Below are 14760 nucleotides of genomic sequence, written 5' to 3'. Positions count from 1 at the left end.
TATTCACAATTAATATTTTCAATGCCAATTCTTATCCCAAAGGTATGATTGATTAATAGCTTGTACAACATTCCAAATCATACTTTTAGAAGTGAATAGAGGAGCATCACCATGTAATGGGCTTAAACCAAGATTTATCCATAAATATATATGTTGCATATAGTATTATTTTTTTTCTTGGTGACTGACTGTTGCAATATAAAGAATGTAAAAATGAAATTGATTTGTCTCGTATCTAAATTATTCTCCTATAGAATTCAAAATCACCCCAATAAACACCTAGGTGTATTAGGAGATGGATGCATAAGATGATCAATGGTTCAAAATTTAAAGTTACATTGATGTTAGGCTATAGAGTGCAATAGGTTCCCAATCATTCTTTCACCAATTGTTTCCCAAAAGGTATGATTTCTTGACAGCTATTATTTTGCCTAATTTCAGACTTTTCTGATCCATACTTATGATGAGATTAATCTTAAATACATTTCAAAACGGTAGTATGTTGTTCCAAATCACATCATTATGAGTGTGGAAATGGAGAATTTTCATTTTATAGATTTAGTATATGATTTTTTGCATAAATAATCTCTATACTTACATCTATTTTTATAACTCTACTAAAAACATAGTTAGGATAGTCCTATTTTGAGAGACGATATGAAAATATTTTCAAAACCCTTTATTGAAATAAAATTTAGTCCATTTTTAATTAATTACATTGGATATCTATCAAAAACATATATGATCAAAAGTCTGACTATATGTCAAACGAGAAATTCAAGAACAAACTTGGAATAATCAACTTTTAGTAGACCAACAAATGAGTTGCTCCAACATATTTCTAGGGTATATTCTCTTAACAACCTAATTTAAAATGTAATTTGAATCACTTTATTTAGATGTCACATGATAAAAGTATTCTCAAACTACTAGTTATCTATCATAAATATCCACTGCTAAAAATCTATTTGTAATATATTCATTGACATAATTAACAAATACTTTATTTATATTTTTGAATATATATATATATAATTTCATTTCCATCTTGAATCAGGTTAATCCATCATCAAATAAAAAAGTTACGCCCAAAACCATGAGTCATACTCTAGATTTGAAATAAAAATACTTATGTAATGTAAATTATTCCACAATATATTTGGCCTATGATTTCATGATCTTTTGAAAAACTATTTATAATTAAGATGTCCCTCACGCTCTAATTTATTTTTATTTTGAATCATTTCAATTGAACATTATGAAAACAATTGTTTAAAACATTGTTCTTCACATATGTGTTGGAATTAGGGATTTCTTGACATTTGTTTCACCTTTTAGGGATGATCATGAGTAGAAAAATACAATGAGAGGAATTAAAAGATCCATTCTTCAAACAATTTTATTCTTTATTACATTTTGTTTTGACCCCAATGTTTTCATAGGATAGTTAAATAATTCCATAGCAAGTACAAATTGTGTCCATTATTGAGAAAGAACACCTTCATAGGTCCCTGACATATGAAGCATGTTAAAGGTGTGGATAGAGAGGCAATCACTAGTTCACGTGAGCACTATTTCAAAATTGGCTATCGTAACCAAATTTTGAAATTGTATATTAGAATTAATGTTGTGTCTTTGGAAGGACAATTATATGAGAAATACTCGAAATACGTTGATCAACGAATAAGAAATTGTATATTATAATTAATGATACGTCTTTGGAAGGATTGTTGCAGAGAAACGCTCGAAATACTTTGATCAATGAATAAGCCAATGATGAGCTAGAATTTTTTTTTGGTATTAAATAGACATTGTAGGGAAAATGAATTCTATAGAATAATTTTCAACTGAGCTACTTGCATCGATGTCAATTTCTTTTTATTAGATAGGCTTTTTAGGGAAAATGAATTTTATGGAATAATTCTCAACTCCGTTACATGCATCGATGTCTTGTAGGGTGTTTTATATTATATTTTAGGCTATAATGAAATAATGTTAAAATTTATTTCATATATATAATTTTAGATTTTTTAATTATTTATTTTGCGATAAAATTATATTTATTTACATAAATTATTATTATGTAATTTAGTAATTCATGTAGAACCATTTCTCAAGTGTTAATATATTAACTAATGATTCATTATTATTCTATTTTTAATAGTTAAATCTCAAAACAATGGTTTATGTATTTTAAAAATTTATTGGATGGTAAATTTCTTTTCTTGTTTATCAATCCTTAAAAGTCTAAAAAATAAAATCATAACACCTTTAAATATCATTGAAAGGCCATCAAGCCATTAATCTAGAGGATTATTCAATACCATATAGGGTATCTAATTAAGGCTCTTTATTGGGATTAAACCCTATTGTCAACATTTGGGTATATTGCATTAACAATGCGTAGTTGAATAAATCCATGATTAACATGTTAGTATTATTTTTCTCTTTCATTTAGTGATTTCGATCATTTCGTAATGTAGCTTCCACCACTCACCTTCCTTACAAACATTTATATTACAATGGTTATACTAGTTTCTTTCGACCTTACATTAAAATTTTCAAGCTACTAACTTCTTATACCTTCCTTTCCACCTCATATTACCTTCCATGTGTTATGGCTATGAATGGATAACCACTAGGAGTTTTTGCTCCATGTTATTTTCCCTAAATATCACCAAACCGTATAAGTGTGCAAGTGGAAAGAAGTAATTCAAAAAATTATAAGTAAGTTATGTAGAGAGAATTGATTAAGGAGGGTGATGTGAGTTATTAGATTAAGCAAAAATCCTAATCTATGTTGGTGTAGCCAACTTGGCGGGATGTTGAGCTGCACTCCAAATATCCAAGAACCTGGATATCTTTATAGAACAAACAACAAATAACAATATCTTGCAAGCGTTCATGCAATAATGTCAGCAAAACAAATTTTGATGATGTATAACCAACATACATGGCACGAACAACATAGCAATTGCATAAGAAAATCAATGACATGATGGAAAGGGAATAAATCTTCATTACTCAATAGGTAGTACATGTAAAGATATACCTCACACACATGAGATGAGCTCTCCTCTAGCTTAGTAGCTTGGTCTCCTTAACCTTGCTTCTTTGACTATAATGGTGAAAATAATCTCTAGCTAAGGCTCTAGAATTCTAGAACTAGCATGACCCATTATGTGTGATGAGAATAAATAGGCCTTTTGGCATCCTTGAAAGAATGAATCTGGATTCTTAGGGGAAAGTGACATTAGGAAAGTTCTATAATAATTTACCCCTCACCAAGTCATAAGGATAACGCATAAATCAAATATCCTAGGGAATGAAATATTCTAGAAAAATTGTATGTGTGTTGGTTATATAAGTCTAATCTGCCACTCTTAACCAATATAATACACTAACAGCCAAAAAAGGTGCAAGATTCCTAGTGATGAACTAGTGCTAGGTCCCTATAATACTAGTGTGTCCCCTTTATTATTATTGTTAGTATATCCCCCTATTATTATTGTTGTGCCCATGTATCCCCATGTTGTTATTTTTGTGCCCCATAGAAGCCCACTATTGTTATTGTTGTACCCTTACATTATTATTGTTATGTAGGCTCTGATTATATTGTGACCCCTTAGACTCCTATATTCCTATATATACCACGAAGGTCCTATCATTTGTATCATCCAAGAATTATTCATTTATGTAATCTAAAGGAGGCTTCCCCTTGAATAGGATAATTTTTATGTCAGAGCTTTGGATTCTATGGTTTCGCTTCTTCAAACAGGTCATCTTGGATTTTTTTCTATAATTTTCTATGAGGTTTATGAAATTGAAAATGCAATCACGCAGATATTAAATATTGGTGAACTTCTTGTATGAATTTCAGATCTTGGTTCGCTATATTTTTGTAGATATCATGAAAAGAATTTAGGGTTTTTGCAGGTTCTAGAATTCCATCTCAAACAGGTGACCTAGGTAAAATCGTTATAACTTTCTCTCTGAGCATCAAAAGTAAAAAATAATTAAAATTTAACAGACTTTAGTTTTTGATGTATAATTTTAAGGGTCGTAGGTCGAAACAATGACATGTGGAACTCCATACGAGTTCACTCTACTAAACCAGTCTATAATCAGGCCATCATGGGAGATTTGACATAACTTTATATTGAAGAATCCAATATTGGTTTGACTTATGGAATTGGAAGTAAGACTCATAGTGCTACCACACAATCGAATTTCATAACTTGGAGATATTAAATTACAGAGATACAATAGTTTCAATATCAAGATCATAAAAAGCTAAAAAAAGTGCGTATTTTTTTAAAAATTTTGCATAACTTTTGCTTGAAAAATCCATTTGAAGTGATTCAAATGACATAGTTAAGCATAGATATCATTGTTTGAATCCAAAATGCCTCGAAACAAAAAAATGGACACACCTAGTAAGAAACCAAAAATCTCTACTATGACGCACGAAGAAGAGGAAGAAATGCAACATGATATATCAAAATTATGAGACCAAGTTCAACAAATTTCTCTCTCACAAAGGGTAACCAAAGATGAACTAGAAGCTCAGATGGATGAGTTAGACGAAAATATTAAAGGCAACATCGAAGCCTTGAAGGATGGATTAAACATAGAAATGGATGTTGAGATGGATGGTTTGAAAAATGGTTTAAAACAATACATTGAAGGTCTGAAGGAAGGTTTTACAGAATTGCTACAAGAAATGCTTCCTAATGGAGAAAAGGTATTCCCTAAAACTCATGATGACAACAAAAGGAATGTTAATCATGATTTTAAAGACTCTAACTTTGGATTGAAGAACAACCACATTCCAATTATGGATATGAGAAAGTTTTATGGCAAGGATCCGATAACATGGATACTATAGATGGAGCAATATTTTGACATAAATGATGTGCAACACACACAACAAGTACGCATCACATCTTTATATTTAGAACCCAATCAATTTGTATGGTATCAATGGATTTTTTCTTGTAGACCACTTGTTACTTGGTAAATGTTTACTGAAGAAATGGTAGCGTATTATGAGGTTACATAGAGGAACACCTTCTTTAGCCAATTTATAAATCTCAAACAAAAGGGTTCAGAGGCGAAGCACATTGAGGAATTCCAAAATGAATATTACGGCAACTGATATTTCAGAGGAGCACGGGATTAGTTTATTCATAGGGCCTCTAAAGGATAACATCTAACATGAGGTTCGCCTTTGGGAACCTGATCCATTGGAGAAGTCACTCAGGGAGGAAAGAAAAAGGATTCGTTTAGGCTGGAAAGAAAAGTTGAAAGAAAAATTATGGAAAAAATGAAGTATACCACACACAACTATAAAGACAGAAGTGTTGTTGCTCTTGGACTTCTTCAAGCTATAAATTTGAGACCACAACAATTGGAGGAAAAAGGAGAAAAATTACTTTGTTACAGTTGTGATAACAAATATACTAAAGGTCATAACTGTGATGAGAATAACTTATTCTACATAGATTGTGAAGAAGAGGAAGAAAAGAAACAATAAACATAAAAAGAGGAGGATATACACCAAGAACCAACCCTAGATAAAGAAGAAATGAGTCTGACCATATCTTATAATGCATTGGTAGGAATTACCATTCCTCAAACTCTCAAAATAGAAGGATATATCAAGAAGAAGAAGGTAATAGTGTTGAATGATTCAGGTAGTACCCATAAGTTTATTCATTGTAAGATATCCAAGGAATTGAGTTGCTTCCTATATCTATCACCTGAGTGTCAAGTGATGGTTTAAAATGGAGGAACTATAAATTTCTGAAGAAAGTTCCATAATATCAAGCTAACCATGGGGGAATATTTATTGAATAATAAAATTCTTTCCATTCCAATGGGTGATGTTCATGTTGTACAAGGAGTCTAATGGTTACAATCTTTGGGGACAATACCTTTTAGTTTTCAAGAACTTTTCTTGAATTTATTTTGGGAAGGAATGGAAGTTGAATTGATAATCAGCTCTAATGGAATGACAAAGCTTTTGAAGAAAGGACAACGAGGTGTAATTGCAGAATTATACTCACTAGAGGTTAAAACATCGAAGTCCTCTATTTCTCTAGATCTACAAAAAGTCCTTGACAATCATTCCAAGATATTTGAGACTCCGAAAGGCTTCCCACCCATTTGTGATCATGATCATGCTATTAATTGGATTCCAAGAAGTGTTCGTCCAAACATCAGACCTTACAGATATCCCTAGGCTCAAAAGAGTGGAATTGAAAGTATGGTTTCAGAAATACTAGAGACTGGTATAATTCAACCTAGTAGAATTTCTTTCTCTGCTCTAGTAGTATTGATGCAAAAGAAGGATGAATCATGGTTTATGTGTCCATATTATAGGGAGCTCAATAATCTCACTATTAAAGGTAAATTTCCCATTCTTATAATTGATGAATTGTTGGATGAATTACATGGATCAATTTACTTCAACAAGATGGATCTTCATTAAGGATATCATCAACTTAGAATAAAGAGTGAAGTTATTCTGATAGCATCATTCAGAACTCATGAGGGTCATTATGAATTTTTCGTCATGCCTTTTGGCCCTTTACTTTCCACATTTTTTTTTTTGCTAAATAAGAGAGGAACGTTCTATTAATCAAAGTAAGTTAGATTAGGTATAGAAAGCCCCAGAAAGTAGGGCAGCAAAGAAGCAAAAGGATATAAATCTCCGGGCCAAAGAGGTGCTAACTTCAGCCCCTCTTACAAACACAACAACCGAAGAACAAGAGTCCTAAGAGCAAATGGGAACAAGAACAAAAATCCATAGACCAGAGTCCTAGAATAGAGGCCAGGGAGCAGCAAGGACGAGCATTCCCCGTCGAAGAGGACAAGAAACCAATCCAAAGGTCAACACAGGAAACACAAGACCAAGAAGCCTGGGGGTAAGCCACGTGTCATCCCATTTTAGTAACCTGCTCAATTAATCCTAATCATTGAGGGAGGCGTCCCAATCCAATGCCCCTCGACGATATCACAAAGCCAAGATGCACGACGGTTAACCGCGCGATGAGAGTGGTTTTCTCTCTCATCTCGATGCCACACATCATGACCTAAGTGGAATCGCATGCTCCTTCCAAAAAACTAGATACCATTTACAGCCTACGAGATATACCACTTATGGTTTTGCGTTCGAGAAATCGCCATAAGAAGATCATCTGCACAATCCTGCCGGCCAAGCTGCTTTCGGCCTGTACGAGCAGTCCAATTGGAGTCGCCATTAGAGACCCACTGAGCCAAATGAGTAATGGCATCCCAATTCGTATCATTGTATGACTCAAAGCCTACATCCGTCATCCCCATGAATAAAAAGCGAGGACAAATTAGGTGATATCTTCACGACCCCTGTCCCCAGTGCCAGCCCTGTCCATCCACAAACCCCAATCTGCATTTGCCAGAGTGACACAGTCCTCCCACAACTGCCCTAAAGGAAGTAATTCCCATGGATGTAGCGAATCCTTGTCTTTATTGGCCACTCCTTCGTTGGCCAACCTATCTACCAGCATATTAGCCTTCCTCCTAACATGGACAAATCTTATTGTGTTAAGGCTTCTGTTATGAAACCAGGTCACAAAAGGATAGAAAAGATAGATCAACGCCTTAGAATTTAGCCTCTTCGAGGGGGAAACCTCCTTTACATTACATAAATGAAAAATTCTTGGATGATACAAATGAAAAGACCTCCTTTCTATATATAGGAGTTTAAGGGGTCATAACATAATCAGAGCCGACATAACAATAATAATGTAAGGGCACAATAATAACAATAGTGGGCTTCTATGTGGCACAATAGTAACAATATGGGCACTACATGGGTACATCAATATAATAAGTGGGTTGTACTAATAACAATAAGGGGTTACACTAGTAGTATAGGGGCCTAACATGCCCCTCTCCTTCAAAAATCATTGTCCTCAACGCTTGAGTAGTTCTTGATGCTTCTGTATAAAATTATTGTCCTCCCATGTGGAATCTTCAGCAGGTAAGTTCTTCCACTTGATGAGATACTCCGAAATTGATCGATTTCGTAGCTATCAGGTTCTTGTTTCTATGACTGCTCCAGGTTCCAATATGATTTTTCCTTCCTCTTCAATTTCTGGAAATATTGTTTGAATTCGGATCTTTTGCAACTTTTGAATAAGTGGCCATACTTCTTCATCCTTCTTCCATTCATCCCTTGCTTCGTTTATCCAATCTGGTTGGATAATAGAAATAGCACAAAGCAATGCTTCCACATCCTCATCCTTGAAGAGTCTTCCCATTCGGTAAGGTCGCCATTTTTTAAGTGTATGTAGTATTGCCAACATTTCCTTCTCATAAATAGCTTGCTTGAGATGTAGCAGTAAAAATACCCAATCACCTACATCAAAACATTTTTCACTACGATGTTGATCTACCTGTTGTTTCATTTGATTTTGCATTGAAGTGGCGTTATCCTTTAAAAGTTGGAGAACTTGTTGTTGATGCTCGATGTGATCTTTCTCTGCTTGAACCTTTTTCTTCTTGATATCTCCTTCTATCTCTAGAGTTTGAGGAGTGGTGATTTCTTGCAATCCTTTACAAGATATGGTCAGATGCATTTCTTGATGCTCTATGTGATCTTTCACTTCTTGAACATTTTTCTTCTTGATATGTACTTCTACCTTGATAGTTTGAGTAGTGGTAATTTCGACCAATGAATTACAAGATATGGTTGGATTCATTTCTTATTTCTTGATGTGATCTTTCATTTCTTGCACCTTTTTCTTCTTGATATGTCCTTCTATCTTGAGAGTTTGAGGAGTGGTAATTCTTGTCAATGCTTTACAAGATATGGTCTGATTCATTTCTTCTTTCTCTGGGGTGGGGTCCTGGCGTATATTTGCTTCTTTTGATGTTTCTTTATCCTTTTCTTCCTCCTCTTCATATTCTATGTAAAATAATTTCTTCTCAACACACTTATGACCTTTAGTGCATTTGCTATCACAATTGTAACAAAGCCCTTTTTCTCTTTTTTCTTCCAATTGCTATGGTGTAACCCTTGTAGGTTTTGGAAGGCTGGGAGAAACAACACTTCCATATTTATAGTTGTGAGGGGTATGCTTCCTGGTTTCCATAATTTTTCTTTCCACTATGTCACAAAGCCCTTTTACAATTTCCAATTGTTGTGGTGTTGTTCTAAAGAAGGTGTTGCTCTTTGTATCCTCATAATGTGCTATCATTTCCTCCGTGAAAATTGACCACGTAACAAGTTGTTTACGATAGCAAAGCCCTTCATACCATAAAAATTGATCCAGTTCTAAATATGAAGATGCAATACATACCTTTTGTAACAAGGGTACACCATGTAGATCAAAATATTTCTCCATCTGAAGTATCCAATTTACTAGATCCTTGCCATCAAACTTCCTCATCTTGATTTTTCTTTATTTTAGGAGCTCGATCTTGAAACGACTATAACTCTATACTTTCAGATCTTTAAGTTCTAAAATTGCGACCTGTAGTAGCCCTCTGCGTCCTCTTTCCAATGCCACCAATCTCATCCAAATTGGATTCTCCAAGAAAAAGTTATGCACATTCTCCCAAGATGACCTGATTATAGACCTTTCCACAAGAGCAAACTTGTATGAAGTGCCACGTGTCACTATTTTGACCTTTCGCTCTGAAAGATATATAGAAGAAACTATAGTCCATCCTATTTCTATACCTTCTTATGAAATTTCGATCCAATGCTCAGAGAGAAAGTTACGATGATTTTCCCCAGGTCACCTGTTTGGAATTAAATTCAGGAGTCTGCAAGAAGACCAACTTCCTCAGATCATATCTCTGCAAATATAGCATGAACAACTATGAAATTTAGACTCGAGATTTAGGGCGATTTCTTCTCAAATGGGTTTTCTTTTAGCTTTTGAAACGTCGCAGAAAAAAAGTTATATTTAAAATGCCATGATGACCTGTTTGGAGCAGCGAAACCCTAGAATCCAAAGCTCTGATACCAAATGTTATGAAACCAACTCACAAAAAGATAGAAAAGATAGATCAACGCCTTAGAATTCAACCTCTTCGAGGGGGAACCTCCTTTACATTACATAAATTAACAATTCTTGGATGATACAAATGAAAATACCTCCTTTCTATATATAGGAGTCTAAGGGATCATAACATAATCAGAGCCGACATAACAATAATAATGTAAGGGCACAATAATAACAATAGTGGGCTTCTATGTGGCACAATAGTAACAATATGGGCACTACATGGGTACATCAGTATAATAAGTGGGTTGTACTAATAACAATAAGGGGTTACACTAGTAGTATAGGGGCCTAACAGATTCATAATTGAGATTGGATACAGTGAAACACCTGCAGCAACATCAAGTGCTTTGACACTTTGTTTGGTGAGGTTCAATTTTGAATTTTCTTGGCTGCTTTGATGACCAGTTCTGAATTTTCTTCAATTATAACATTCTGTAAATTTGTTTCCACTAGGATCTCCATACATTGATCTAGCACCAAAAGCTCAGCCATGTTATTGGTACCATTTTTCAAGTGGCCATGGAAAATGTACTTCATCTGCCCCTCAGGATCCCTGATGACACCCCCGAAGCCAGCTTCCCCGGGATTTCCCTTGGAAGCTCCATCAATATTAACTTTGAAGAAGCCCTGTGGAGGGGGCTGCCATCCCCAATCCCCAGTGTTTATAGTTCTCACATTCTTCTTTACTCCTTGAGGATTGAGGGATTGAAGATCCAGATTGGTAAGAATGTGCACCTCATGAGGTAGCGGAGGATTCGAGGGGTTTGTTCTCAGAATGCTCCTAACTATTTCCTTGAGATGTTTCAAAATCTGATTGATGATAAGAAGGGGCTCGTTGGCCTTGACTTTGAAGATCTGCATGTTCCATTCTTTCCAAATGTTCCAAATGACGAAGCCTGGTACAAGCATCTAGGCCTTATTAATGATTTCATTGTCTTAGAAGTTCTTTCTCCAGTTTTTTAAATTATTGGATATGCTGACCCTATCCCTGTCAGTGTATCTGAAGCTAGATGCCACCCAGTCCAAAATTTTAGTAGAAAAATAACAGAGATTTAGAAGGTGTTCGATTGATTCCTCCTGCGAGCCACAAAGGTGACATTTAGAGGGTCTAATGAATCCTTTCTTAAGAAGGTTATCCCATGTAAGAATTTTCCTTTGATGAACCAGATAGATAAATAGTTTTATTTTCATCCACTGAGGAGTTTGCCACAAATCTTGCCAAACTTTCTTAGAATTTATAGAGTTGAATCCTGTGACTGCCTGTTTGGCCTCTTTGAGATTATAGTTGCCTTCATTATTTTTCCCCATCTTAATTGGTTGGGTAAAGAGGAGACCAGAATCCTTCTTTTCTCTAAATCCTTGGCCAGAGCCTCTACCATGGCCTTCAAAGGGCTTTCCTTATTATAACTTAGGTTCTTCCACTTCCTCCATTTTCCCTTATCCCTCCCTTGATCCCAAAAATATTTTACTAGTAAAAATCCTTTTCTCTCTGTGTCTCTCTTGAGTGCTACTAGTTCATCCCTATTTATGATGGGTTCCTATTGCCAGTTGTCCTCCCAGAAGCAAGCCCGGTCCCCTGCTCTAATTTCCCAAAAACACTGTTGTTGAACAATACTTTTGTTCTCCCACGCAAGGTTCCAGATGTGAGAGCCTCTAATTTGTCCAGTCATTTTGATGTGATCATGTTCCTACTAGTGCCTAGCATACTTTTGCGTCCAAAGCTTGGCCCACGGTGCTCTCGGCTCCTTGATCCAATGCCACCATAGTTTGGCACCCGAAGCTTTACTGATAGTTTCCAGATCCTCCAGCCCCAAACCACCATGGCTTTTGGGTTTGCAGAGCTTGTCCGAGGAAACTAGAGCCCACTTGCTTTTGTTTTCCTCTCTGCCCCACAGATAGTTTCTTTGTATGCTTCTTATTTGTTGCTTAAATCTTTGTGGAGCAGGGATAGCTGCAAACATAAAAATTGGAATGGCCTGCAAAACCACCTGAGTGAGCACCAGTCTTCCTGCTAAGTTTAAAGCACGGCAAGTCCAATTGCTGATTTTGTCCTGAATTTTGTTTAAAATCAGTTCTCATATTTGCTTACATAGAGGTTTATCAGTAAGAGGTATGCCCAAATATCTGCAGGGCAATTTCTCCCTTTGAAAACAAAGAATCCTGGTGATGTTTCTCTGTATAGCAATATTAGTGTTAAAGATGAAAACTTTGGACTTGTTTTGGCTTACCTCTGTGCCTGCTGCCATAGTGAAATCGTTTAAGATCTCTTTGATTTCCCTTGCCTCCTTAACTATGGGTATGCCCTACAGCATAGTATCATCCAAAAATTGTTGATGAGTGTTAGCCTCTCCATCCGGGGTAAGCTTGATCCCCTCAATTCTGCATTCAATATTTTGCAATTTCATTGCCCTCCCTAGCCCTTCCACGATGAGGACAAAGAGGAAGGGAGAAAGTGGATCACCTTGTCTGAGCCCTCTGGAAGGTATAAAAGTGCTAGAGGGAGCTCCATTAAGCAGAATGGAGAAACTGGGTGAGGTGACCAGTGCCATGACCCATATTATCCAATTTTGGTCAAAGCCATAGGCTTTTAGAATGGCTCTAATGTAAGACCAGTTGAGTTTGTCATAGGCCTTCGCAAGGTCCAATTGAATGATCATGCCTGCTTGCTTGTTGCTTTTGAGAGAGTGAACCACCTCGTGTGCTTGGATGATGTTGTTAAGAATCTGTCTTCCTTCCACATAGCCTATTTTCTCTTCTAAGATGAGCGAAGGTAGAAGTGGCTTGAGTCTGTTGGCTATCACTTTCGAGATAATTTTATACACCACATTACATAAGGAGATGGGCCTATATCCCTTCGGAGTAATAACGTTCTCCTTTTTGGGGATTAAAGCTATAAAGGTCCCATTGAGAGCTTTCAGAACCTTTTTATGTTGTCTCGAGTCTTCCATCACCTCAAGGATGTCTTGTTTAGCTGTATTCCATCAAGCTTTGAAGAAATCAACATTGAAACCTTTTGGGCCTGGTGCTTTTCCATTCTGCATTTCCTTGATCACCTCACTAATATCCTCTTCCGAGACTGGCCTGTTGAGATTGTGGTTTCCCTCCCTTGTGACGAAATTGGGAATGTGCTAAGTGATTTTATCAATGAACCTAGTTTTGTCTTCCATTGGCTCCATTGCAATGTTAGAGAATTGGTGTATTAGGGTCGCTTCCATGTCCTTGTGAGTGACAAGCTCAATCCCTTGAGAATCATTTAGCTTTGTGATTCTATTATGAGCCCTGTGGACCATAGTGGATTTGTGGAAGAACTTGGTGTTCCTTTCTCCCTCTTTGATCCATTAGATTCTAGATTTTTGTCTCCAAAATGTTTCCTCTTGAAAGCAATGCTCATCCCATTCTTTATGCAGAGAATCAGTTAGGTTATGTCTTTCCTCATTGAAGCCCTCTATGATGTTGATCTAATTGATTTCCTGGAGTTTTTGTTCCGTACTTTTTCTGGCCTTGATGATGTCCCCATATTCATTTTTGTTCCAGTCCTTAAGTTTGGATTTGATATGTTTCAGTCTCTGTTGGAGCATGTACATTTTGGTACCCTAAATCTTCAAATCCTCCTTCCACCAAGTGGCAATGTTATTTGTGAAATTGGGGTGAGAGAGCCAGGCACTTTTGAATCTGAAAGGCCTATTCCTTGGAGTGCCCATAAAGGAATCTTCTAGCTGAATAGGCCAATGATCCGAGCCTCCAAAGGGCAGAATGGACGCTGTGATTGTTGATCCTATGAGTATGAGATCCTCAGAAACAATAAACCTATCCAATTTTGACGCCACTTGGGAAACCCCTCCTCTTTTGTTGTTCCAAGTGAAGGTTCCATTTATAGTCTCTGTGTCCACCAGTCCCATCTTCATGAGGAAATATTTCAAAGCTTCAGAGTCCCTACCAAGCTATCTCGTGCCTCCTTTTTTTTCCGAAAGAGATATTATCATATTGAAATCCCTTGCTAGTATCCAGGGTATGTTGGAATAGCGAGCTTTGAGACCTTCCAAGGATGTTAGAAGCTTGAGTTTATCTGCTTGCTGTTGAGGGCCATACACGTTAGTTAACATGTAAGTATCCTTGTCCCCTACAAAACTACATACCAAAGAAAGATAGTTCCTTGATGCTTCAACATCTAGGATTCCCAATTTTTGTGGATCCCACAACGTGAGAATCCCACCTGATGAGTTATTTGCTTTAACCTCCAAATAATCATACTTGATTAACCATTTATTGTGAATTTCTCTTATTTTCTCCATTGAAAATTTTGTCTCCTGAATAAATACCATATCTGGTTTTACTTCTTTTATTCTATTGCTTAGATTTCTTTGTTTCCTTTTGCTACCTAAACCTCTAATATTCCAGGTTGTAAGCTTCATTAAGAAAGGTTGGTAAAAGAATAGATGGTAAGATCTTTCATCTTACCTGAGTTAATCAGTAGTTTCCCACATTCAGTTAGCAGTTCATTCTGTCTTTTCCTTCCTTTTTTCCTTCCTGAGTTTTTTGGAGATAGTGTCTACGGGTTCTCCATCATTTTGATCCCACTCTGCTCTTGGATTTCATGGTTTCTTTTGACACCATTTCCTTTCGATTGTGTCCTCCATAGATAGAGTTGTTGGACTCGATCATAGTCTTCTTTTGGCAATGAGTCCACTCCTTTGTTCTT

The 14760-nt window shown here is 36.1% G+C and overlaps 1 protein-coding gene across 1 annotated transcript; it reads right to left on the bottom strand.

Moving 5' to 3' along the window:
• Positions 1 to 10430: 10430 nt before the first annotated feature.
• Positions 10431 to 10970, bottom strand: LOC149261786 (uncharacterized). Its single transcript, XM_089371070.1, has one exon. It carries the CDS (start codon positions 10968 to 10970, stop codon positions 10431 to 10433), a length of 540 nt encoding a protein of 179 aa, XP_089227196.1.
• Between the last annotated feature and the right edge of the window lie 3790 nt (positions 10971 to 14760).

This window comes from Pinus tabuliformis, chromosome 6 (genome assembly GCF_031772625.1).
Source record: "Pinus tabuliformis cultivar Carrire ecotype Pingquan chromosome 6, CPIR1, whole genome shotgun sequence".
Lineage (NCBI taxonomy): Eukaryota > Viridiplantae > Streptophyta > Pinopsida > Pinales > Pinaceae > Pinus > Pinus tabuliformis.
The sequence above is the reverse complement of the archived record's forward strand: the minus strand, read 5'-3'. Positions and strand labels throughout refer to the sequence as shown.

Bases quoted from the DNA above. Each gene is read 5' to 3' on its own strand.
- LOC149261786 (XM_089371070.1), bottom strand. From the start codon at position 10,970: ATGCTTGTACCAGGCTTCGTCATTTGGAACATTTGGAAAGAATGGAAC.